General features: G+C 41.8%; 2 protein-coding genes across 18 annotated transcripts in view; both read right to left on the reverse strand.

The window, feature by feature from the left end:
• INTS8 (integrator complex subunit 8) overlaps positions 1 to 24,063 on the reverse strand; it is a 28,705-nt gene extending 4,642 nt beyond the window's left edge. For 2 of the 8 annotated variants that reach the window (XR_014514100.1, XM_083451758.1), the window contains exons 1-22: positions 23,784 to 24,063; positions 22,710 to 22,891; positions 21,975 to 22,149; positions 21,178 to 21,318; positions 20,313 to 20,384; positions 19,753 to 19,804; positions 14,527 to 14,709; positions 13,943 to 14,050; positions 13,479 to 13,628; positions 12,569 to 12,669; positions 10,739 to 10,880; positions 9,907 to 9,977; positions 9,149 to 9,324; positions 7,840 to 7,973; positions 7,281 to 7,391; positions 5,768 to 5,969; positions 5,252 to 5,373; positions 3,978 to 4,162; positions 3,543 to 3,576; positions 2,420 to 2,476; positions 2,268 to 2,329; positions 311 to 429 (exon numbers count right to left, since the gene is read on the reverse strand). Coding sequence is in view for 6 of the 8 variants with exons in the window: in XM_083451758.1 (XP_083307884.1) it covers positions 311 to 429; positions 2,268 to 2,329; positions 2,420 to 2,476; positions 3,543 to 3,576; positions 3,978 to 4,162; positions 5,252 to 5,373; positions 5,768 to 5,969; positions 7,281 to 7,391; positions 7,840 to 7,973; positions 9,149 to 9,324; positions 9,907 to 9,977; positions 10,739 to 10,880; positions 12,569 to 12,669; positions 13,479 to 13,628; positions 13,943 to 14,050; positions 14,527 to 14,709; positions 19,753 to 19,804; positions 20,313 to 20,384; positions 21,178 to 21,318; positions 21,975 to 22,149; positions 22,710 to 22,839 (2,527 nt within the window). In the remaining 2 variants the exon portion in view is untranslated. Of the gene's footprint in view, positions 1 to 310; positions 430 to 2,267; positions 2,330 to 2,419; positions 2,477 to 3,542; positions 3,577 to 3,977; positions 4,163 to 5,251; positions 5,374 to 5,767; positions 5,970 to 7,280; positions 7,392 to 7,839; positions 7,974 to 9,148; positions 9,325 to 9,906; positions 9,978 to 10,738; positions 10,881 to 12,568; positions 12,670 to 13,478; positions 13,629 to 13,942; positions 14,051 to 14,526; positions 14,710 to 19,752; positions 19,805 to 20,312; positions 20,385 to 21,177; positions 21,319 to 21,974; positions 22,153 to 22,709; positions 22,892 to 23,444; positions 23,698 to 23,734 lie in introns of those variants that run through there. The other 6 variants (XR_014514101.1, XM_083451757.1, XM_083451755.1 and 3 more) reach the window with 5 other exon arrangements.
• A 1,329-nt stretch (positions 24,064 to 25,392) lies between these two features.
• Positions 25,393 to 26,887, reverse strand: part of LOC310681788 (neural-cadherin-like) — a 50,831-nt gene continuing 49,336 nt past the window's right edge. For 7 of the 10 annotated variants that reach the window (XR_014513621.1, XR_014513622.1, XR_014513623.1 and 4 more), the window contains one exon: positions 25,393 to 26,205. Coding sequence is in view for 5 of the 10 variants with exons in the window: in XM_083449746.1 (XP_083305872.1) it covers positions 25,813 to 26,205 (393 nt within the window). In the remaining 5 variants the exon portion in view is untranslated. The remainder of the gene's footprint in view (positions 26,206 to 26,887) is intronic. The other 3 variants (XM_083449744.1, XM_083449743.1, XM_083449742.1) reach the window with 2 other exon arrangements.

The raw sequence follows: 26,887 nt of genomic DNA on the forward strand, positions 1-26,887 counted from the left end.
AAACCTTTTATTTATAATAATAAATAATAAACCTTTATTGTCACTACACCACCACCTGTGTGCAGTCAAATTAAACCTTTAAGCAGGCTGGTAACCTGTTTATTTTTGAAGTTGTTCTCCAAGAAGAATGACTACTCATGAGACAGAACGCCCCACTTGCGATTCCAGGCATTGCTTCCAGAGGAGTCTCAAAAACTATTATTCACCGAATCTTTCCTTGTATCTTACATAACAAGATATATATGTGTGTGTGTGAAGATAGCCAGCAACACAAATGAAAGAGTGAGAGGAAGAAGTTCATTCAACTTACCAAAATAAATATCTGCTTGAATGATTAACCAGAAGTGATTATTTGAATTTACAGTCAGTGCATAACTGACCAACTCTTTGATAGTAACAGCTACAGCTTCAAAATCCACTGACTGCAAGCTGAAAAGACAAAACATTTTATAACATTCGCAACCTACTTTTAAATTGAAAGTGTAGCGCTTAAATTTTAAAGATGTAATTAAACTCTCACATCGTCATGCACTATTTAAACACATTTCCTGTGTATGATTAAGGTACCCCAGGATCACAGAAATACCACCACTTGGGCATGTTAAGTGTGATCAGGAAGACGCCAGGCTGCAGCATGAGCAACTTCATTTTTGTCTGCAGCTGGTGCAGAATTTGGCAGCCAGGTTGCTCTCCAGGGAAGTTGGTTTGAGCATATTACACTGATCCTGGCCTGACTGCACTGGCTGCCAATTCATTTCTGGGCCCAAGTGTTGGTTTTGACCTATAAAGCCCTAAATGGCTCAGGACTGCAGTACCTCAAGGACTACCTCTCCCCATATGACCTGACCCAGACTCTGAATTCATCATCTGAGGCTCTTCTTCGTGTGCCCCCGCCACAGAGGGTGGAAACATGAGAAAAAGTCTTTTCTGATTAATATTCTACAGCCTTTTAAATGTGTTTGTGGAAAGGGGGGGTTACTGATTTTTTTGTTTCTGTTTCAACTAATTATTTGTGCTTTTATCTTGTATTTTGTGAACTGCCCTGAGATCTTTTGAAGATGGGTGGTGTGTACATCTGAAGAAGAATACAATCTCATTACAGTAGTCTAGTCACACAGGAAAGAAGTCATGTGCAGTTTTCCACTTCATTAATTCTCCTATTCTCCCTCACCATTATCAGCCAGGATTAAATAACTCTCTTTCCAACTGTTCAGAATGCATTTCACAGCCATTCCAACAAAACACCTCAACCAGGAGATACATAGAGCAGACAGGGATTCCATTATTGCTGTTATACTGGCTCCAGGCTTAAGATGTACAGTTACCATCCTACATGATGCGCTGCCAAAACTGGCTTGAGCCACCCTAGGAAGGATGGGAAATTGCCCCATAACGTTCCATATATATTCATTTGTCATAGTCTCTCCAGGCTGATCATTATCCAATTCCCCTAACAAACCCAGAGTCCTCCTCAGGCATCACCCGCTGTCACATAAGCTTTGAGAAAGGCTCGTTAACACATGAGAGTAGTTAGTCAAGCACAACCAAAAGGCATCAAGCCCTAAATATTCTAGATTTAACAAAAAGGCATTGTCCTCTCTGGGGAAAACAGAATGGAAGGTGTAGTTCCTTGCATAACTGACAGAAAAGCCTTTTTATTCTTTAAAATGGAAGGCACAGAGTTGTTCCTGAAAAACTGTTAAAATATAATTGCCGCAGTTTTCGCTCCATAAGATGCACCTGATCATAAGACGCACCTAGTTTTTAGAGAAGGAAAGGGGGAAAGCCCCATTTTTGGGGGATCAGCTCACAGTTCTGCAGCTTCTTTTGCAAAGGGGAAAAGCTCCCTTTTTTAAGGATCAGCTCAAAGTTGTTGAGCTTACTTTGCAAAGGGAAAAAAATCCTGTTTTTATGGGGTTCAACTCACAGTTCTGCAGCTTCTTTAGGAAAGGAAAGGGAGCCGTTTCTGCAGTTTCCTGACAGATAATCTAATCAACCAGTCAGCAGAACATTCAACAATGGAGGCCTGGGCAAGGAAGGGGGCGGGGCTAGAAAGGGAGCCAGCGATCGACCACACATTCGCTCCACAAGACGCACAGACATTTCCCCTTACTTTTTAGGAGGAAAAAAGTGCATCTCAAGGAGCAAAAAATACGGTAACCCATAGACAACCCTTGAAACAAGACACTCAGGACCAAGAAGCAATCTGCAGATCCCCAGAAAAGCACATTTCGCAATTATAATTGGACCAAAAACAATTTTCTTACTTAGGAATGGATGATGGCCAAATAGAAATATGTTCTGCGGTAATATCATTCACAATGTCTTCCTAGAAGAGGAAAGAATATGATATGGGAAATGAGTCCGAGAGGCAGACATCAAAGTCAAATATTTATGATAAGAAGAGTACTGCACTTACCCGAACATTATGAAGCTTGACAAACAAAGATAATATTGTTGTCAAAACTAGAGGCTCCTAGAGCGGAAAAACAAAAGTACAAGATACAATGCTTCTTTTCAGTGTCAGGGAAATCCAGTTTTTCTTCGCAAACTTTCAAAATGCTTATACAACTTTGAAATGAAATCTATATACATAGCCTCTTAGATTACTGATAAGGATATTACATGTCGTAGAAAATTATACAGCTTCACACACAGGTTAAGGCCATTTTGCAAGAGATGCGTGTCATTCTTTGCATTTCTCAAGTCTAAATAATAAAAAAAGCTGCATGGCCTACGACGCACACTTGATTAAAACGACTGCCTTTCCAAATCTCACCAACATTTAAAAATATGGCACTGTACAGAACAGGCGTTCTTGCAATTACTTGCGAAAATATATTTAAGTAGCAATTCTTAGGTAAGTTACCCAAGCTATTTATCCGTAGGCAAAAATTTATATGGCCAGCTGCATGTTTAGGGTTGGGCTAGTAGTATTCCTTCTATTCAGAACAGGGAGCTTGTTTCCTACCACTGCAAAGTTGTTCCTAGAAAGTCTGGTGCATATTATTGATAATATACAATATAGAGCTAAGCCTGGATAGCTCAGAACATGGTGCTGATAATGCAAATGTTGCAGGTTTGATCCCCAGATGGTACAGTCGCATATTCCTAGATGATTCTCAGGGTCCCTTCCAATTCTACAATTCTGTGATTCTATAATTTTCATTCTATGTATTTCTCAGTTTGTGGAATCAAAGGCAGCCTCTTTGTTAAATCAATGATAAAACAAGCAACCTAAACAATAGAGTCAATTTGAAAAAGGCGACTGTCCACTGAGCACACAGAAGTAGTCACCCATCTCTCTGGCGTTTGACTGATTTGCTTCAGTTTATTACATTTATTCTAGCATCTATCTGGAATTTGGCAAACTCGTCTTGACAAAGGAGAATGCATCTCCTGTTACAACTCCCTTTGAACGAAGGATGAGGAAATAACACATTTCTCAATAAAAAGATAATATCCGCCTGCAAAATATTTTCCTGCATCAGTGTTTTTTTTACTTGGTTAGTCCATTGCAAAAACTTTAGCTCCAAACTCACCCGCAACTTTTTGATAAAAGAGAGCAGCTCACTCCTAAATAATAGAAGACATGTGGTTACTGTTATCAATTATTTAAAGTAATTCATTATTTATATTTACTCAATTTATTTGTAAAAGGTTTTAAAAGCAAATTTTAATACAACAGGAACTACAATGTACAATCAACCATCAGACCTGAACCAAAATGCTGTATCTTCAACCCCAGAACAGGGTGCTATAAACTCTAAGGGGCTCAAATAAGCAGGTCAGTTTACTCTTTTCCCTCCCCACCCATATATTCAATTAATCCTATGCAATAATTAATTTAATTAGAATCAATTTAGGGGTGGAGCAATGTTGTAGCTCTTCCTAATGTTGGCTACAGGTACACCCATGTTCAGAAGACACCTATTTTGGCTTTGAGTTGTATTTTTAAAAAAACTATAGCAACTTACCTGTACATTATGCCCAACGTTGAATCTCTCTGCTTTATTAAGCTCACTCTGCCATCGTTCCCTCGTTTGTGTTGGTTGGTTACACTGCAGATCTGTACAACCACCTCCCAAAGGTCTTTCGCTGCCCGTCTACTTTCTTTGGGTCCAGGAAGATCTTTACATGTGGCAGCCAAAAGCTGTCCAAGCTAAGCAAAACACACCACCAAGAAGGAACAGTCAGTCTTTGAAAGCTCTCAAGGCACGCTGTTTCTTTTTCCAGCAATCTACGCCTGGTTACAGCTAGGAAATCAAATCTGGCAAAGAAATCCTCAGCTACACAACCCAGAGACCTACTTCGGGGAAACCCAAAGTTGCTTGTGCATGTCCAGAATGTTTTACTCTTTCCTGGCAGCAGACAACTCTTACACCTCATATAACACGTGCTTTTGAAATTTAGAATTTCAACAAGTTTAGCACATACCACATTTTGTGAATCTTTGTACTTTTGTCCATTTACTGTTTTTATGTTTCCCAATTTGAACTATCAAATGGTGATTTTCTTGAGTCAAAATGAGAGCACCCCTAAACATTATTTTAGAAAAAAAGCACTGTGTACCGTGTTTTTCGCTCCGTAAGACGCACCTAGTTTTTAGAGGGGGAAAGCAAGAAATAAAATATTCTGCGCAGAGCATGTAAGCGGCTCTCGCTTTTCTTGCTTTAAACCCTTCCATCCCTCCTCCCGCTTCACTGAGAAGCCAGCAGAGCAAGCTGCACAACTCTCTATTCTGCTGGCTTCCCAGCAAAGCAGGATGAGGGATGAAAGGGAGCCCTTACAAGGAAGCGCTGAGCAGAGCCCGGCAGCGGCTCTTGCTGGCTTTTCCAGGAGGTGTGGGAAGGGGCAGAGGGCAGCCCGTCAGTCCCTTCTCCCACCTCGCAGAAAAGCCCCCAAGAGCCGCACACACACTCCACGCGGCTCTTTAAAGGGAGCACTGAGCAGAGCCTCCCGCCTGCATTCGCTCCATAAGACGCACACACATTTCCCCTTACTTTTTAGGAGGGAAAAAGTGTGTCTTATGGAGCGAAAAATATGGTATGTGTATATGTATATGTATGGGTGTATCTATATCTATAGCTATATGCAATCTACATCTAGACAGATGAGTTCAAGCAAATGTTGAAAAACAAAGTTCCATTAATTTGAGTGCATTTGAACAGAATAACAGGTAAGTCTGGAGACAGTTTAGGATTAATACAATTTCAAATGTATTGGCAGTCAGTTCCGAAACATGCCTTACCTTCACATAAGGATTGGTCTGAACCAGTGAGAGAGGAACTTGCATCGTTAAGTACTCATTCTCCCTCCAATTCAACAAAAAGGCAACGCATTCCTCTGCTACAACTTGTCGAAGTGGAATATCTAAAACAATATTTTTAAAGAGCAACTGATTAGATACTTTTAACGTCTTATATGTTTACAAGCATACCATGTTTATTTGTTTGAGAAAATTTATATACCGCGTTACTGCAGTCAAACCTCTAAGCCGTTTGTTTACAAGAAACATTAACATTATCATTAAGAAGCTAAAATCAGTTAAAACATTTAAATATAATTAAAATTGACAGCAATAAAGATTGAAGTGTTACTTCAGCACCCTGCTGAAATCCTTCCCCCAAGCACCAGGATTGGAGAATACAAATAAAATCATTCACTCGGATTACAAGCTAATATCTATCAGTTGTGGAGTATTTCCCCTTCTCTGATCCTAAGCTTCTGAAGAAGTTTTCTCACATAATTAGCCAAGCATTCTTACCAGGAACCCTCATTTCTAAGTAACCTCGAACTCTGCTGATCAGGTTAGAGGGGGGTGTTTCTCCCAAAAGCCCTGCTCCTGCTTCATGGGAATAAATGTCCAAAAGTAGCACCTCGTTCAGCATGACTTGGCGTAGCTTTGGAGAAAACTCTGTCACAAGTTCAAGGCAAGCGGCAAAAAGCTGTTTTGCATGGACAAAATCCTGTAATAATAATAATTTTTAAAAAACAGTGTGAGGAGTTTGCCTATTTCTCTTCTAGTTGCACGTAGAGTGGGGTTTTTTGGGGGGGACGATGACAGTAGCTACATTCATGTACAGTGGTACCTCGGGCTAAGTACTTAATTCATTCTGGAGGTCCGTTCTTAACCTGAAACTGTTCTTAACCTAAAGCACCACTTTAGCTAATGGGTCCTCCTGCCGCCACCGTGCCGCCGGAGCCCAATTTCTGTTCTGGGATAAAAAAATCAATGGTGTCCATGCCCCCATACCCTATGAAGATCACTGTGCTGCATCGTGGCTGTCTATCACATGACTATCTCCATCCTGTCTTAAAGGGCTAGTAGGCTTTTGAAATTATTACTTTGAACCACAGAAACTTAAATCAACCCATAGAAAATAAGGAAAGTCAAAGTAGTAGGTTTTTAAATACAGTGGTGCCTCAAAAGACGAAAAGAATCCGTTCCGCGAGTCTCTTCGTCTAGCGGTTTTTTCGTCTTGCGAAGCAACCCCATTAGCGGATTAGCACTATTAGCGGCTATTAGCGGCTATTAAAGGCTTAAGGGATTAGCTGCTAAAAGGCTATTAGCAGCTTAGTGCCTTAGAAAAAGGGGGTGGGAGTGAAAAAAAATCGCAGGAACTCGCAAGACATTTTCGTCTTGCGAAGCAAGCCCATAGGAAATTTGTTTTGCGAAGCACCTCCAAAACGGAAAACCCTTTCGTCTAGCGGGTTTTCCGTCTTGCGAGGCATTCGTCTTGCGGGGCACCACTGTATCTAAATATTGCATGGAGCACAATGTTTTCATGCTCATAATTGCCTTGCTCTGCGCAGCAATGCAGGCTATGGAGCCAGCTACGCCTCTTTCTCAGTTGTGAGAACAGATCTGCCCAGAAAAGGCAGAACAATTCCAGAGCACCTATTGCTGATATACAGTGGGAAACCCATCCAGAAACCTATCCCACCCCACTTGAAAGGCCAGTAGTCTTCAGGCAAAAGGAACATGGAGCAAATTGGGCGCACAGCCTAAAATTACAACAGTCAGCCACACTTCCCTCTCATAACGCTGGTGGCTTTATGTGCAACTCAAATATGCCATTTGGGCCCTAAGACCAAGACACTGGAAATCGCAGTGAAGGGAACAACCACGACGAATAGGAAAGTGGCACCATCTTTTTTTTAAAAACCCACATGCTTAATCTCCAACAACATAATACTCAGTCCTAGTAATAGTTATTAGTAGCATTCCATAATGGTAATTGGCAAGATTCTTATTAGCAAGATAATGATTACCTCACCTTGACTGTACTGCAGTGTAGCCCCTTTGCCATAAGGATGTAGACCAAATCCCTGGTCAAATTATCTTTGATCCCTAGGATTACATTGCCGTAAACATTTGGCACTTCCCACTAAGAAAAAGCAACAACACAGAAATCAATAACTGTACTATAGCTCACATTTAAACAATTTTCCGTATTTTTCCATGTCTTAGACGAGGTTTTTTGACTCAAGAATCATCTCCAAAAACTGGGGTTGTCCTATACACAGATAACGCAGCCTGCCAGCTGGTGGGTGGGTGCGCAATCCCCCCCCCATGCTGCTGTGGGAAGCGTGTGCTCTAAGGAGCTTACTCTGCCTGCAGTGGTGTGTGGGGAGCGGCTGCCCACTTTGCCAACCCCTGGCAACAGCCCTACTGGGGTGATTGTGCTCATGCAATTCCCCCTAAAAAAAGCTCAACAACTTTGGGCCATCTCCCCTCATTTTCTTTAAATTTAGTCCCCCAAAATAGGGGCCATCTTATACATGGGGGTGTCTTATACACGGAAAAAATACAGTAGTCAAAAAAATTAAAAGTACCTTGTTAGAAACTGTCCAGAACTGGCGTTCTGATGTCATGCCATGCAATTCAATTAAAATTTGGCGGATCCTCCAGGGATCAGCTGATAATATAAGCTGATGTTCAAGCTGACCAATATTCACACTTGCTGAGGCTGGAAGAGAAAGTATTACGGAGGTCAATGAGCAATTTATTATATTGAGTTTTCCTTGAACCAAGCTATAACTAACTGGAGGCAACAGACAAAAGATTGACATTTTTAAGAAAAGATGGATCAACGAAAGATGCTTTTATTTTACACCAAAATGAAATCACTTTAATTAATGCTATCCACCATGTAAATGTTTGAATGTACAGTGCTAATGTCATTGCCATATGTAGACACAGACATACACAGGAACCTTCAGGGGGCATCAAGACTCTTTGTAGTCATAGCCCTCAGGACACATTCATTTTGGATTCCCTAAAAACGTTACACTTCTGTACCTACCACCCACACATCCACACTGTGTTTGGTCATCCTTTTCAAGACAGGGAGAATGAAAATTCTGCATTGGGTTACAACAATAAACGAATAGACTCTTGGTCTCGATAAATAGTCTCAAAGAGAATCTCAGTCTCAGAAATACGGCATGACAGCAATATCCCACTGTTTCACATAATGCCCAAGATGATGCCTCTTTCCTGCTCTAAGCTCTCCAACTCAACTCCCAAGTAAATTTGGGTCATCCTAGCTGCAGCTCAGAAAGCCATGTAAGTCCAATTCTCTGCCTCCCTGAATTAAGCTGGGAAGGCAAGCAGAAAGATCTCGTTCCTGCTCCCAGGAGCACCTTGAGAGATTGTATGCTTGGTTCTACCACTCTCATTTCTGCCCTGAAGGGCCAGTAGCCCTTAAAGCAAAAGACAATAGCACCATCTTCACAACCTAGCACCGGCAAGTCCCATTATCTTAACTCTTTCAAGCCAGAGCGCAGCAAGCAACAGTACTCTACTGGCTACAGGTGCGCAGTTTAGATTTTTCACTCAGATGCTTGCCAGGGAGATAACTATCGCAGATAGTGAACTGCAGGCCTGTAGATATCCCATATTGAGCTGGAACCCCTAGCACCTGGTAGTCAGAAGTGCATGGCTTCTGAATATGCAGGTTGCAATGTTAGCCATCTATGATGGCTAACAGGAATTTACAATAACTGCCAAAACACATACTATAGCAACTTGTTGCATAAGCCGATTACTTCTTCGCTCAGGGCCTAACTTACTGCAGGACTGTCATTTGTCTTCAGAAAAAAAGCTATCAAGGAATATTTTAAGGGGTGGGGGGGAAATAACCTGGAATATCATAAAATGAAGTTATAGGCTTAGTGCCTAAGTTGACTCGAGGCGACCTTTTCCTCATTTGATCAATAAGCAGCTTCCGTTCATCATCTTTCAGCAACGCTATGAAGAGCTCGTGGGAGGAAATCATGAAGACAAGTTGAAGGTCTTCCAAACCCAAACAGAGATTTCTGTAAAAAACAATCAAAGATCTCATTAAGCAAAGATTAGCAGAAAGAGAAATTGCGGCACTTTGTGTAGTTCGTAGTGGCATGACATTTGGAATATACATTCAAAGATGTTTTTAAACAAGGGGCTATTCACTAATCACTGCGTTTACAGTGAATCATGCCAGGTGTCCAACTGACCACATGAGAAAGGTAGTTGTTGAGACACTGGTATCTTGTGTAGCAACGGCTAAGGAAATCAGCAGGTCTTAATTACAACTGCCTTTTGAATCACCTACCTAGAGTGGATCATGGCAATGAACAAAAAGCATTCTACGTAAGAGTTATTTAGCTTAGGTTTGACCACAAATTACACCAGCAGTTATCACCCCACCTTTTAGAAGTGGCACATGTGGGAATTTGTTGAAGCTGAGAAAACGTCTGAGGCCTATTTAGCTTACAGACAAACACTATTATGTTGTTTCTTCCTTGGTACCAATGATATCTTAGGACCTGATATACTTAGCACTTAACTACTTCCCTGAATGAAAGATACTAATCAACTTTTTAAGGAGGACTGCAAGTAATCTAATATTGCATACTTACTTCAGAAAATAGGCCATTTTCCTTTTTGAGGATTCTGAAGCACTTTCTACTTGTATTGATTTTGAACATACCTGCAAAGTTGAAATACTGAATTGAGCTTTAGTGAAAAATTAAGTAAGCTTAAAACAAAAACAAAAGCACACACATTTGTTTTTTCATATTGCGTATACCCCTTCAGAAAATAGACATTTTCATAAGCTCCCTCAAAAGAGTATGCAAAAGAGGAGTAATAAAGATAGCATGCTAGCCACTGAGGGAAAAAACATTCTAACAACAGCGACATGAAATGATGTAAGATCCCAGATGGATTTAGTGGTTCATGAGTACAGCACCTCTACACAAATGCAGCCCTGCATGCTACTGTCTGAATCAATCCCATGAAAGAGCAGATATTTACCTGAAGTATTTGTCAAGGCAGACTTAAAGCTAGCCAGCAGATAACATTCATAACATTAGTTCATTTGGGTGAGGGCAATCTGAAAACATACTGTGTGTTGTGGCTTCCACATGCTGGTTGTGTACCTTCTGAAGCAGTTAAGTGTATACACTCAATTGTCTGATAACTCTAACCAATAATTAAATGGTAAGGAGATGTATCTAGTCAACCAATCTGCTACCCAATACCATAACTGAACGGCTAATGATTTCATAGCCACAAAACTAAGTAACACATATTTTAAAAGTAGGTAGCACCCATTAGTTCAGATGCAACACTGAAAAGCATAGCACTTAAAAAGTGCATTAGGATCAATAAGCTGTATTCAGTAGCTTTAAAAAGCAACTTAGAAAACAGTTTAAGCAGATATGCCTAAAACTGAGGACAATTCCATACCTCTAAGAGAAAGTCTATTTTTTCTTTGGTGGGTCTAAGAAACAGCTGGTTAAAGTGGACACCGACTGGTCGGCCTTGCATTACATCACAAACGCTGTTGCACACACACACCTTGAAACATATTTCTTCCAAGACATCATTCCTAGAAAAATATGGAAAGTTCACATGCTGTTAGAAGAAAAACACATAAAAAGGACACAAGGGACAGTTCTTACACTCCAGAATGCAGCTTGACTGCCCAGAAGGGGCTACTGCAGAAGCAAGTTTGAGAAAGGTATTGATGATGGACAGTAAGATATGGGGCAAACAATTCATCCTTCACATTCCAGCCATTCTCTTATTTGTTTGTTTGTTTGATTTATTTCATAAAATTTATGCACTTGAATGGTAAAAAACCTCAAAGCCCATTTATCATCAGGATAGAAAACAGAGATTATGAATGTGGCATCAGGACTGTGGATAGAAATACACCAGGGGTCAGCAACCTTTTTCAGACGTGGGCTGGTCCACCGTCCCTCAGACCATGTGGGGGGCTGGAGTATATTTGGGGGGGAATGAACAAGTTCCTATGCCCCACAAATAATCCAGAGATGCATTTTAAATAAAAGGATACATTCTACTAATGTAAAAACACCAGGCAGGCCCCACAAATAACCCAGAGATGCATTATAAATAAAAAGACACATTCTACTCATGTAAAAACACAGATTCCTGGACCGTCCGCAGGACGGATTGAGAAGGCGATTGGGCCGCATCCGGCCCCCGGGCCTTAGGTTGCCTACCCCTGATATACACACTCACTCTAAAACTTGTCAGCCAGAACACCAAAGAACTAGGAAATTTCTTTATCTCGGTGCCTTGATTCCTTTTATATTGTGTCACAGCAGGCTACTTCCCTGGAATCACCCAATTTTGCATCTCCTTGCTTTTGACGTATAAAAACTTTTCCATCTTAAATCTGCACACTTCAAGTCAGATGTTTCTACACACTTGCAAGTCTGGGATATAACACAGTCAGGCTTAAGCACTCAAGAAGGGCACAGAGCAGGCCTGTTGAGGTGTGTAGTCTGAGAAGAGAGAGTATGGTCTAGGGAGAGTCTTGAGGTCAGCATTCGGCCCCTGCGCCTGTGGTTCCCTAACCCTGACCTAGATAGCAATGACAAGGGTACATGATATTCAAGTACTCCTAGGTGACACACATTAAGTATATGCTTCACTGCCAGGTGATATGTTTCTCCCTTCTGTCAGGGAAGCTTTTAATGTTTGACAGACTATTTTTTCATATTCACTCTTGCATTCCAGAGTGGCAGCTCTTCTGTGCCTGAGAGGATTGCTTGTACACCCATAATTTAGTCCCCTAAAAATTGTTCCTCAATGAGGCAACATAAAATACAGCTTCTTAACTTCTTTTTTGGGAAGAAATAAAGACAGAAAGCGTATGCTTCGAACCTAGGTGTTTTTTTTTGGGGGGGGGGGGATTCCTCAAATGCATTTAGAATGCTTACAAGTTAGCCCAGCACTGAACCAATGAAACATTTTAATTCTTTTCACACTAAGGGAATAGTAGGGATCACCTAGGATTATTCAATTCCTGCTTGAAATGCTGTTCTAATAATGAAAAGCAAGTAGTTCAACATTTTAAAAATAATGTGAACTACAAGCAAATCAGGCCAAATTACATCAGAGTTTTAAGTTGTCAGCCATGAGCTGAAAGTACCAACTGGCTTGGGAACTGGTCCGAGCCAACTGCTCGGAAATCTATACCTTCTGCCTGGCCTTAACTGTTAAGCAACATGCGCATCGGAATGATTCATTCAAGTTATTTCTCACCCTTGTTCAGCTTTCTGGGAGAGTTCCCTGAGAACTGATTGCCTGAACTGAACGGGTAAACTGGGTGTTCGGTTATCTTCAAGGAAAATCTTCACTAATTCCTGAAGTACATGCAGAGAGAAGATGAATCAGTTTGACAATATATGGCATTTGGTCAACACCAAGACGGAATAGTTTCAAAGTTAGCTGGAACCAGTTTACTGGATACTGCAACAACAACTCAACTTATACAGATATTAAATTAACTTACACAGATGTGAAATGTTATTTTTCATTGTTTTGAACTTAAAAACATGTCAATATATAAAGCGTGCTGCGAAAATCAGAATATGAAAAGGTTTTAAAAGTATGATGAACTTATTTTTTGTTATTTATGTAACCAATTGATTACAATACAAAATTAAAAGAGACAGCTTTGGTTCTATCTGGTTTTTATTCTCAGGAGAATAACAATTTCTATATACAGCAGACTACTTAATAATATTCTGCTTACTACTAATAATAGAGGAATAGGGACGTGGGGGGCACTCTGGTCTAAACCACTCTGCTCTGTCCCAGTTCTGCTAACTTAGCAGTTTGAAAGCACGCCAGTGCAAGTAGATAAATAGGTACTGCTGCGGTGGAAAGGTAAACGGCGTTTCCATGCGTTCTGGCTTCTGTCAAGGTGTTCAGTTGCACCAGAAGTGGTTTAGATATGCTGGCCACATGACCTGGAAAGCTGTCTGTGGACAAACACCGGCTCCCTCAACCTGAAAAGTAAGATGAGCGCCGCACCCCATAGTTGCCTTTGACTGGACTTAACCACCTAGGGGTCATTTACCGTTTACCTTTTTACCTTACTTGAGGAATAAACAAGCAGACTAATATAAGGATCACATGATGTGCAATTCAAGCTTTGCAAACCCTTTACCTGATAACTGCCAGATCTTAAACAGCTGTGGATTTGACTGTAAGGAGTTGATGGCTGTGAAGTATTGTCAGAAGGCGCAAGAACTCCACAAGCTTGGCAGTAACCAGCTAACCTTTTTTCATCTATGATGCAATGAAGCGAAGAGCCAATCTGTAAGAAATATCCAATTTGTATCAGTAACTTTAAAATAATTCATTATTTAATACAAATGACTTCAAAGGCTATATATGATGAAATCATTTCCTAAATGTATATACATTATACATTACATGTTCCAATAGGGTCACTACAGGTTGCAATGGAAAACTCAGTTTTCTTGTACTTAAGACAAAGGATCAGGAAACCCAAATAGCTCACAGGATATATCTAAGTTAAAGTGAGCACTAGATTGCATTGCATAAATGTGAAATATTTGGTTACACATGCACCAACTGAAATGAGCTATCTATTGTTGAATGACTTACCTTCGAAATCAGTTCCTTAGTTCTAAAAAATTTCTCTCTGGCGTTTCCATAAAGAGCAGAATCTGTGGAACCTTGTTGAAAATAGATGGCACCTAAATCATAGCAGACCTGAAACACAAACAAGCAGAATTTCTTTCAAAATTATACTTTGTCTCTTACGCTGTTGGAACATAAATCTATGTTGAAAGTGCAGGATATAAATTATCCAAACAAACAAAACTACGGTAGATATATAAAATGGTTAAATATGTGTTTTCCTTCTGCTTCCAACAATTGGAAAATATCCAAATTGAATTTATTAATAATTGGGAAAGGAACACAGGCCTAGAGATAATTGTGAGACTCCATACTTGAAGCTTACTTTTTGTAAACCACTTTGAGGTTGTTGCTTTTTTTAAAAAAAATACACATTCAAGTGATATATACATTTTATGAAATAATTAAATATGAAATAAGCTCAGAAGCCACAGGTAAATCAAGGAAGCCTGAATATAGAATAATAGTGGTGCTTTGAGGCATCATGAATTGCATCCTAAGCACCACCATTTCAGCAGCCATGCTTTAAGGCAAAATGTCTGGCATACCTGACACTGCAGTTCCTCAGCACTGATGTTGAATCCCGCTGTGGAACTCTCTGTTTCTCCATTAACCGCACCAGGGTCCATGGCTAGCAAATCTAGAGTCCGTATTGTGTGAATATAAAGATCTTTATTTAATTTGAGTGCTCCTTCTAAGACCAGAATGGAATCAGCAGCCTGTTCTTTTAGCTGTAACGACCCAAAGAAATGCATGTATCCAGTTATTATTGCCACTTATTTATTCAATGTGTTCATTATATTTAGAATATTTAGCAGAAAGTTCTCCTTCACTCCATAAGCAGCATAGGATCTTACCAACTTAGTTAACCCCAAACAATAACCCTTTAATTTGCTTCCGGTTCAGATTATCTTGCATACTTCAGAAGTAACATCACAGTCCAAAACATGCTCACTCAGAAGCAAGTCCTACTGAATTCAATCACAATCTTCAACCAGGCCTTTGGCTGATTAAACTTATACACCAACTTTAAATGTGCCTGTGAGAAGGGAAGATTATTGTTGCTTTTGTTTCAATTATTTACTTGTGTTTTTATTTTGTATTTTATTCTGTGAACTGCCCTGGCATCTTGTGATGAAGGGTGGCAAATAATTTTAATAAATAAATATAAATACAGTGGTGCCCCACAAGACGAATGCCTTGCAAGACGGAAAACCCGCTAGACGAAAGGGTTTTCCGTTTTCAGAGGTGCTTCGCAGGACGAATTTCTCTATGGGCTTGCTTCGCAAGATGAAAATGTCTTGCGATTCTTGAGGGTTTTTTTCGCTCCCCACCCCCTTTTTCTAAGGCGCTAAGCTGCTAATAGCCTTTTAGCAGCTAATCCGCTAATCCCTTAAGCCTTTAATAGCCGCTAATAGCCGCTAAACCGCTAATAGCGCTAATCGGGTTGCTTCGCAAGACGAAAAAACCGCTAGATGAAGAGACTCGAGGAACGGATTAATTTCGTCTTGCGAGGCACCACTGTATGAATGAATGAGTGAATAAGACCAGTAACTTGTGAAAAGAGCCTGGCTCTTTCTTCCTGTGCTTTTGTGGCCTAGTTCCTTCCACCACAATACACATACGTGAGAAAATTTCCTTCGGGGTGGGGAGCTGCATCTGTCCAGCAGACCAGATCATGTCCCACCCCCTTCCAGGTAGAGTTTGACGGGTCCGTCAAGTGACCTCACAAATGACACCAGGTGATCTTTTAGCCCAGTCATCTCCAGAAGCCCCCTTTAAAGCACTATTTCACACAGCGCTTTGCATAGGGTTTTACAGACACTGCCAATCAGCTAACCCCCGAGACAGGTTTTTATCTATCCCATACCTGACATCGTAGATGACACAAGGTGTAGGAGCAGGTGGGAATGACTTAGCCAAAATGACCTGGCGGATCAAATTAGGCCCATGGGCCAGAGGTTCTCCACCCTGACCTCCTTGAACAAACTCTTTCTTATAACATGGACCCGGAATTAGACCACAAATAGGAGGGCACCAACAGGGTCACAGGAAAGTTACAAGAAAGATGGCGTCTGCGATACAGCAGCGGTGAGAAAACCTCCTTAAAATCTTAAATTGTTACCTACATAAGCTAATTAATTGAATGGAAGGCGGTAGCTGCAGGATAATCCGGGGGGGGGGGGGTTTACATTCAGCCTATATGCAGACTTACAGTTGTCTGAAGGGTAAAGGTAAAGGGACCCCCGACAGTTAAGTCCAAACGACTCTGGGGTTGAAGCTCATCTCACTTTACAGGCCGAGGGAGCTGGCATTTGTCTGCTCCGCAGACAGTTTTTCCAGGTCATGTGGCCAGCATGACTAAGCCACTTCTGGTGAAATCAGAGCAGCACACGGAAACGCCGTTTGCCTTCCCACCGGAGAGGGACCCATTAATCTACTTGCACTTTTTGGGGTGCTTTCGAACTGCTAGGTTGGCAGGAGCTGGGACCAAGCAACAGGAGCTGACCCTGTCACAGGGATTCGAATCGCCAACCTTTTGATCGGCAAGCCCAAGGCTTGATTGTTTAGACCACAGCACCACCCACATCCCAGCTGTCTGAAGTGTAGGCCTCCCTGAAAGGAAATTATTCAGTATTCTTGGAAGATAAAGCTGGCAGTAGTCAAAACATGCCCCAGCCACCCAAGCAGCTTCAACTATTAATGCTGATAAGAGGTTGCGGGAGGTTCAACTCACTCAAAAACAACAATAGTGTTTCTAGAGTAAACCTATGCTTAATTAAGCCGGCTGCTCTGAAATTTTTAATTGCCCTCTGACCAGTCTGGCACACTAACTGGTGGGAAGGATCGGGATTCCCCCCCCCCCTCAACATGTCTTGCTACGTCTGCACAAGTTCCCTTTCACAATCGCTTTGCAGTGCTAGCTGAAGTACATGGAGATTCATATGAAGATCCTATCAGCACTATCGGGGAGCCCAACAGCAATCATAATAAGGCAAATTCAGAATCACAGAAGGCTGAGACGAACCCGAGTGCTACTCAGGAGAACCCAGCTGAGCTGATTCTAAAAAGGTAAAGGTACCCCTGCCCGTACGGGCCAGTCTTGACAGACTCTAGGGTTGTGCGCTCATCTCGCTCTATAGGCCGGGAGCCAGCGCTGTCCGCAGACACTTCCGGGTCACGTGGCCAGCGTGACAAGCTGCATCTGGCGAGCCAGCGCAGCACACGGAAACGCCGTTTACCTTCCCGCTGGTAAGCGGTCCCTATTTATCTACTTGCACCTGAGGGTGCTTTCGAACTGCTAGGTTGGCAGGCGCTGGGACCGAACGACGGGAGCGCACCCCGCCGCGCGGATTCGAACCGCCGACCTTTCGATCAGCAAGTCCTAGGTGCTGAGGCTTTAACCCACATCGCCACCCGCGTCCCGAGCTGATTCTAATGACAGTTAAAACAATTGATTTGTCAAACGCTGAACTTACTACATTCCAAAATGAGTATTTTGATCAGTAAGGTCAAGGGGACACTCGGTAGGGAGATCTACTCGAGTTGTCACAGGGTTTCAAAGGTACCTCCTCTAACGCCCCACAAGCTAAGGAGGTAAACAAACAAACAAAGAGTTCCAAACCTTGAGAGAACTCAAGCCAGAAGTCTGGCAGTGAAATGAAAGAGCAGCAACATTTAGTGCTGCAAGCAAACCAAGTCAACCTTACAATATGCACCTATAAAGGCAGATTCCTACCTTGGTCCACATTTCTATCAGCTAAAAGAGTCTCTGATCTGCCACAAACAAACACAGAAAGTTTTACTATCTTTCAGGAGTCCCAGTATCCTGACAATGTTACAACATGCCAAGTCTATGCTGACTGATATGGGAGTTTTTCCAACACAAGCTTTTAAAAAATTTGACTATATTGCCATTATTAGATAACCCTAAAGCAGCTGGCCATCACAACAACAGGACACCAATAAGGAGAATTCAAAATAGCCAAAGCAACCCCCCCCCCCCGAGGATCTGATCAACTGCCTGGAATCAGAAGATTTAACCAAAGACAACTGCAACCAGGAGGAGAATGTGAAATGCTCTTTTAAAGATCTCCCAATGGAAGAGCAACAAGGGATTATCAGAAGGCTTGAACTTTTGAAATCCAGTCTTTTAAAGATTTCTGCAGAGTTCAAAATTCCTACAACATACCCAATCAATTTTCAATCCAAGGAGTCTTCACAAACACCCATTATCCTCAATACCACCCACACAAGGAACTATTCATCAAAATACGAAACAACACAAGCACACTCCAGTCCCCTTCGGCAAGCAACATCTCTGATTCGGTGGGGGAAAAACGTTACAGTGAGGCAGATATGGTCACAACACCTGCCTGGCTCTCAATGAGGGAGCTAGAGGATCAGGAATTGGGTTCACCACATAAGGCAGTAGCATCACTGCTTGTTGGAGTTCCTCATTTTGCTGCATTGATTCACCCAGAAACTTGGGTGAAGGACTTAGCAGCGGACGTAACAGCACATCTGCCTGAACAGAAGATGCAGCAACCGCGTATAGTACAGTGGATGCTCAGGTTGCGAACGTGATCAGTGTGGGATGCACGTTCGCAACCCGCAGCCTTCACAACCCACAGTGGCGTGTCTGCGCCTGCGTGGGTTGCGATTTGGCACTTCTGCGCATGCGCAAAGCGCGATTTAGCACTTCTGCACATGCGCAGCCGCCGAAACCCAGAAGTAACCCATTCCGGTACTTCCTGGTTTTGGCGGTCCATAACCCAAAAAAACACAACCTGAAGCGTCTGTACCCCGAGGTATGACTGTATACAGGACACTTAATAGCGGCGTGGATCAGGGACTCTGAACTGTAGATCCTTAGCACAGGAAATCTTAGAAACTAGTGTTCAAGAACCTGCTTTGCTGACATCGCCTGCACAGCGACGGCAGTCGCTCGCTGCTATCTGCCACAATGATAATAACTTTACAGAACAACTTAATGGGGGGCAGGGTAATTAATAACCATCTTTCAGAAAGAGTACTGACACCAACATACCGTATTTTTCGCTCTATAAGACGCACCAGACCACAAGACGCACCTAGTTTTTGGAGGAGGAAAACAAGAAAAAAAATATTCTGAATCCCAGAAGCCAGAACAGCAAGAGGGATCGCTGCGCAGCGAAAGCAGCAATCCCTCTTGCTGTTCCGGCTTCTGGGATAGCTGCACAGCCTGCATTCGCTCCATAAGACACACACACATTTCCCCTTACTTTTTAGGAGGGAAAAAGTGAGTCTTATAGAGCAAAAAATACGGTAATTACTTTAAATGTGAAGAGACTGAGAAATGTGGTAAAACATGCCAGAATGGCAACATATTTATACAAAATGGACCCACACATAGTATTCTTGCAAGGAACTCTTAAAGCAGTTATTTACACAGTCATGGGTTGGGCAAAAATTTATAGCCAGTGTCTCCAATAAAGCAAGAGGAGGTGCTGCGTTAATACACTCATATCTTAATTTTCACTCACATCTTAATGTATTCCTTCCTTTTAATGAGATTGGAGCACATGATGTGTTACTCTATGGTTTTTATGAGCATGAGAATGTTTGGAATATATGCTATGGCAAATAAACAATTGAAAAGAAAAGAAAATTACCAGGGGCCATATTTATCCAGGAAGGATTTAAATTCAGTACATTGATCCAAAGTTCCACATTTTTTATTTAAATAACTCAATCCACTCACATTCACATCTAGCAAAGAAAAAGGCACTTACTACTTTCAGGATATTTTCTGTTACTTCCTTTTCTTGCTGAATCTGATTCATTCTAAATAAAAAAGGCAAAAGCAACAATGAGCGTACCATTCAAAGCAATATTAAATGGATGCCCCTATATTTAGATTTCCAAAACAGCTTACATCTTTTGAATTTAAAAAAACAAGTTTTTTTTTTGGTTTACAAATTTTAAATTTCTCCAACAACGCTTCAGTAATAGAGAATTGATTCAGTTTTTAAATTTTAGGCATTTTACAAAGCTTTTCTGAATATAATTTGCTCTAATAGGACCAGAACCTATTCTCAGCTACAATGAATTCAGTGGCAGGGTTCTTTTTTTTTAAAAAAAAGGTTTACCAGCACGCACACGCACACACCATTTTTTTAAAAAAATACAGTAAAGTTTCAATTGACCGTGTAACCAACAATAATACTTAATGGCTGAACAATATTTATTGTAATGATCCATGATGTTAAACCATTTCTGTGTCTTGCTAAAATTAGAGTTAAGTTGATTAATATATTGCTTGTAAGGGTCTGAAACAAATGCACAAACTTACACATTTAACTGAGGTGGACCAGGTTTCACTTGTTTGACAGGAAAACTGCTTTTGACTATGGTCCTAATAGCCCTATTAAAAGAAAGTTAAGTGATAAGCATAGAGTTCAGTCATGGAAACAAAACTGATTTCTAAATTGTTTCCCCCCCCCCAATATGTTTTTACTGTAATTTTACTGGTGTTAGCCGCCCTGAGCCCGGCTCTGGCCGGGGAGGGCAGGGTATGTATGTATGTATGTATGTATAAATAAATAAATATCTGCTGTATCCATTATTTCAGCTTCAAACAAAAGTTTGTGCTACATTAAAACAGCACTCAAAGTGTGACAGAGTCACAGTCACAAGTTATCAAAAAGCACCAACAGCCTATCTGATTCAAAAAAATATCATGTATAGTATTGCACATGAAGTTGCCAACTTTTTTCTTGCATGGCTCCTATGTATCAAAAAGCTATTTTACAAGGAAAACTATGTGAAACTTTATCAATGACTGCATATGCCCATGAAAAATGGCAACAAACAGATCTAAGACTCTACACCATATTTAAAATGGGATTGTGGTCAACCTCTCCTCCAATTCAATAACTTGACAGTATATCCCTATAATTTTCCTTGATCTTTTATGTAAGTTACAAAATAATGTTATAGTTAGCGATCTACGTACACATTGAAAATAATGATTTATTACAACTGCTGGTTTAAATCTCAAAGAAAACTGCAAACCAATGTGCATACAACATTTTTGTCATAGGACTATCGAATTAGACCAGTTTAGTTTAAGCAATATAATCAAGATTAATTTAATCTTAACACTTTGTCTCCATATTTGAATTACATCAATGACACTCAAACAATGACATTCTCACCATCTATTGTAGAGTAGTATCGCCATTGCTGTGGTTGGAGGTAAACTGGCAAGGTCCACATCTACATGCTTAGTTCCTGGAGGAACCTTACTAATGCACAGCAGTTCATTCAGCAGCATGTTCAATACAGGAACCGATAAGCTGAATAAAAGACCAAGGATTGCTAAAGTTACAGAATGGTACTTCGTTACAAAACTTCCTTAAAGCAAAACAGTGGTACCTCGGGTTAAGAACTTAATTCGTTCTGGAGGTCCGTTCTTAACCTGATACTGTTCTTATCCTGAGGTACCATTTTAGCTAATGGGACCTGCCGCCACGCGATTTCTGTTCTCATCCTGAAGCAAAGTTCTTAACCCAAGGTATTGTTTCTGGTTTAGCGGAGTCTGTAACCTGAAGCGTCTGTAACCCAAGGTACCACTGTTCTCCCATACAGGCGCTGACCAGACTTATTTACTTTCAGCAGGCTTGCTGAATCATGATTAATAATTATTAACATAGCATTGTAGGTACTTTTTAAAGCATACATTTGTATTGGCATGTGCTCCTCTAAGACAACAAACACAATAAAAAACAGAGAGAACACGCACAACAGATGTAATTTTTTTTAAAAAAATGAATGCTGTCTAAACCCTGGGACCCTCCAGATGATGTTGGACTACAACTCCCATCAGCCCAAGACAGTAAAATGGTGCAAAATGGTGGGGGATAATAAGATGTTTCTGGACTACAACTCCCAAGAGCTGCAAGTTCCCCATTGATTATATGTTAACAACATGAACCAAGACGTCCACTGATACCTTTTCTCCAGTACATCCAAATTCCACTTTAAATGTGCTGCAACTTTCAGAGCAAGCAATTTTAAAATGCGGTTTCTCTTGTTATCAGGTGGAGGCTGGACCTGATTCTGCTCATTCACCAAAGGTTTGGAAGCCTGCTCCAAAAACTGAACGATTAGCTGAACAGGTGAGGGATCTACTGGGCAGAAAAGACAGGTTTGGAAAAGTTTGATCTGGATGAAAATACTAGAGAAAAAGAGGTAACCAATACAAAGCAAACAGCATTCTTTCCAGGATGAACACACAGCCATGATTTTTTTATTTAGAGAAAACAAACTTGTCTGATTATTTAATATTGATGAAGATTACAACCCTGCATTTATGGCCCTTTCACACATCACACAGACACAAACTCAGGTCTACCACCAAATGAACACTGTAACCAATCGTGGCTATGTTTATGATATGTGCTTGCAAATGTTTGCCCTATTTCTATTCAATACGATACCTTTTATACATTTTTGCTAAACACGAGCACACATTCATAATATGTGACATTCCCTTAAGCTAAAATGCCATTGATTTCAATGGGATTTAAGCAGCTTAACTGTACAGCCACATTCAAATGACAAGTAACAAATTTAGCTCACAACAAAAGAATTCCTATACATAGAACTAAGGAGAATCCTAACCATTCCAGCAGAAACAACACAGTCAAGCTCTCTTGTTCTCTGTAGATTTTTTGATATTACTAACCAGGCGAAACTTTTTTCAGATGTTTGTCCAGCAGAGACTCCTCTAGCAAAAACTCAAACCAGGATGTTTGGGGAGGTGTGCAAGGTCGACTTGAAGTGACGGCCTCCCGGTCAGCAGCTTCTGCACTCATCTTCCTCTCTGCAGTTTCTTTCTCTTTCTTCAAGCATTTGCTGGGCCAGCAGCTGCACCAGATTTAAAAGCAACATCATAACAGAACGTGGCTGCTCCATACAATCCAATATATTCCTACGACTGCAGAGTATCTAATCCTCACTGAGATCCACAACACAAACACAACAAATGGGGATCCGGGGTGAGCAGGAACGGATCTCTTGTTTGTAAAACCTTGCACCAAAGCAATACACTCCAGAACCATCAAAATAAATGCAAAATAAATAAAATGCAAAACAAACGAATAGCTATTTAATGATTGATTGATTGGTCTGAGCCCAACATCCACAGATCTCAGGGGCGGTTCACAACATGATACGCTTCTCATTAGGCTCCATTTCCATTTCATCTGCATCCTTACATGAAAACCAACAGAGAGTCCCTCATTAAAAAACATACATGAAGTGACTATTTTTTTAAAAAAAGGATTTCATTGAGGCCTTTGCTTTTGTGCACCGGAGCTGTCTTCCCCATGTGCACTAGAGCTGTTATTATCAGCTGACACGGATACGCGTAGAAACGTTGCAAATGTTGCAAACAGTGAGCTTTGCATAGAAGCGTCACCTTTCAGGTGTGTGTTGGCTACCACCCTGTTGCATTGATTGCATCTCACATACGCCGGAGGCAAACCATTCCTGCATCCAGACCCCGTTTTGGAGGGGCCACGGCAGCGGTGCAAAGCGACACACTGCGGGTCCTGCGGCACCACATACTACAGCGCCGCCTCCTCCCTTGCATCCCTTTTATTTTGCAAGACCGCACCCCACCTATTTAAACATCCCATCCCTTCAGAGCACCCCCTCCGCCCCACACCACTGGAGCCCAGCGACGCGGCAGCCCCTTCGCCCTCCTACCTTTGCCTCTGACCCTTTACAGGCAAACGCCTCCGCCTCCTCCTCTTACCTCCACCAACCAAAATGGCCGCCGCCTGTGCCGCTTGCTCTTATCCTGCCCGCCCTGCCTCGGGGAAAGGGGAGGGACGGAAAGCCAGCCGGCCGGGTTTTTGCTCCGCCCCGATTGTTGGATTCCGGCCAATCGAGAAGCGGCGGCCGGCCGGGCTCGGAAAGCGATTCGTCGCTTTCCGGCTGGCTCCGCCTCCGTGGCCGCTCGCCTAAGCATAGTGCCTTCGGTTTGCTTGCTCGCTCGCGCTGGATTCCGCCCAGGAGGACCACGGAGCGCGGACGTGCGCGACGAGCAGCAGAAATTCAACCGGTAGAGCTTCTCCCAGGGCAGCTGTGCGGCGGGTGAAAAGGTTTCATGGGTTGTTAATCCTGGGGGGAGCTGGAGCACTTATGCGCGTGTGTGTTTAAGACTCTGGAATCCTGCGCATTATCTTGGCGCGAGGTTCAGGCCGCTGCTCCGCTCCCTTGAGAGAAGTTGCAAGGATTTGTCTTATCATTTCTACACCGCCTGATTGCAAATATACGGATCAGCTGTGTCATCCACTATCCAATCGCGGATTTTTATACAGTAGTGGGCTGAGCTGACGTTGAGCAACAGCACCGACAGGTGGGCGAGAGGCTGAGCAGAGTTTACAAACGTCCACTCCCTCATTTATTGCCCACCACACTTCCCCAGGACCCTGGTAATAGTGGTTCGCCATCTGCTCTCTCTGACCCAGGTACCTGCAGCCTTTTTCTAATTTTCCCTCTTTCCTCCAAGTGAACTGCTCAGCACAACAGGTGAGCTCAATACCATATTCCCACCCATCAAGCATCCTCTGTATGTGTCAATGGAAACTACTCTATTCCAAACTTAAAAATGAAAAGTGTAATGCTGGTGGTCAGCAAAAGAGGTTTGAGGACTCTCTCAAGGCAAATCTTATAAAAATGTGGTATAAACACTGATAATTGGGAAACACTGGCCTGCAAGCGCTCCAATCGGAGAACAGCCTTTACCAAAGGTGTCACGGACTTAGAAAAAGCATAAACTCAAGAGTGAAAAGGAGAAAAGAGCTAAGAGAAAGTCACATTTGGCAAAGCCTCACCGTGATCACTTCCTGGTCAGAAACCAATGTCCCCACTGTGGAAGGACGTGTGGAACCAGAATTGGCCTCCACAGTCACTTATGAATTCACTGTTAAGATTGTGTTCATGGAAGACAATCATACTCGGCCATGAGTGATCGCCAAAGAAGTTATGGCTTGTACGTTCTTACCAGCTGGCCATTCCCCAGCACTCCATATCTCTGCAAGAATCTGGGTTAGTCACATACACACCCCTTCTGCTTCCTTCTGGCTCTCACATGGGAATCAACCTAATTAGCATCCAAACTTATTGGGGGGGGGGGAGGCTCTAGAAGGAACAATGCCCTTTGGCACAGGCAAGCCCAACAGCATCAGACCCACCACCCGAATAAGTGCTTCCCATATGCCCATGGGGAGCTGTAGGTTAATTCTATACTAATTCTACATTTTATTTGTGGTTCCTGCTGCCGTCCAACTGTTATTTTCTTCCCCTTATTTAGAAAAATGAGTGAAGATTTTATTGACGCCCAAGTACAAAAAGAGAGGGACAAGTAAACAAATGTATTTTACAATATCTACACAAAACATTTAGCATTAAGAGGATTAAATAATACAATATGGCAGAAATTTACTCGCACATCTAGATTACTACTAATGATTCACACGTTACAGGTACTTTAAAGGCTACTCTTCAGTGCTACAGAATTCCTTCATTTCAAAGCATTTCAAAGCTTCACAACAAATATCCCTCTAACGTTATTTGTACAACAGACACTAAAATATTGTATACAGATAATTTAAGGGAAGGTGAGGAGATCAACCACACTACTGTTCCCAAATAACCAGCATGAATAAATAGAACCAAAATTGGATTGTTAAATAAAATACTAAAATGTTTTTGAAGTGTGCTCTCCTAGGAGTAGGATCCATCACACAGCAATGGGCTAGTTTCCTGTCTCCCACATTTTACAACTGTTCAGTTGGAAGTTCATAGAGCTCTTTTAACCTTACAAACTTTGGTCCCCATTCTTGGAGGTAATTATAATTTAGATCTTCCTCTATGCTGGAGAGGTCCAAGGAATGCAAGCTTCCACTCAAAGAGTGTTGGCACTCTCGGCAATAAACTTGCACAGTATCAGCTGGAAGGCTCTGCAAATCTTTGTCTGCATCCTGTTGTATTTGAGACACATAATATTTGAGGTCTGGGACCAAAGAAGAACATTCTTTCAGGCATGCGTGATTCACAAGTGGGTTTCTTTGTGGTCCAGAATGTGATCTGAGGAGTGAAGCAGTGTTTCCTGAGGAAAGATGAGGTATACTTTGTAGAGGTTGCTTCAATGCATCTATATTATAAGCACTCTGGGGAGGAAATGGAAAGGAAACATTAAGTAAATAAAATTACTACCTTTAATTATTTTATCACACTTTTCATCACTTTCAAGTCTTTATTCTTTTTTCTATCCCAGTGCCCTGGGAGGTCAGTCACTATTTGTCCTGTTTGACAGATGGTGACCATGGTAGTGAGATGGTGGACTTGCTCAAGGCCACATTCAGACCACGGTAGAGGAAGGAGGACTTTGCATTGGGTGTTTTACAAGTCCATCTCTTCATTTGAGCCTTCCCCAATATGGTGGCCTCCAGAAGCGGTTGGGCTCCAACTCCCATCAGCCCCAGCCAGCATGGCTGGTGGTCACAAGTGATGGGACTTGTGGTCCAAAACATCAGGAAAGAACTGGTTTGGGAAAGGCTGCTTTATCTACTGAATCACACTGATTCTCCAAAACTCAGTCAAATAAGTGGCAGTGCTTCACATATTAACCACTAGCCCCACCCACCAAATACACACTTCTACATGCAATCAAGGTCAGGTCATACAAAATTTCTTAAAGATTTCTGCCTCCCTTCTGTAGGTCCACAGACTTACTAGCCAATGAACATACACTCAAACTTCATGTGTTGATGGTTGGGGAGAACCACTCATGCCAGACTTCTTAATTTATAGTGTATATAGTTTTCCCCACATGAAGATCAAGCTCTAAGA

The sequence above is a fragment of the Podarcis tiliguerta genome (genome assembly GCF_965153285.1).
Source record: "Podarcis tiliguerta genome assembly, chromosome: 7".
Lineage (NCBI taxonomy): Eukaryota > Metazoa > Chordata > Lepidosauria > Squamata > Lacertidae > Podarcis > Podarcis tiliguerta.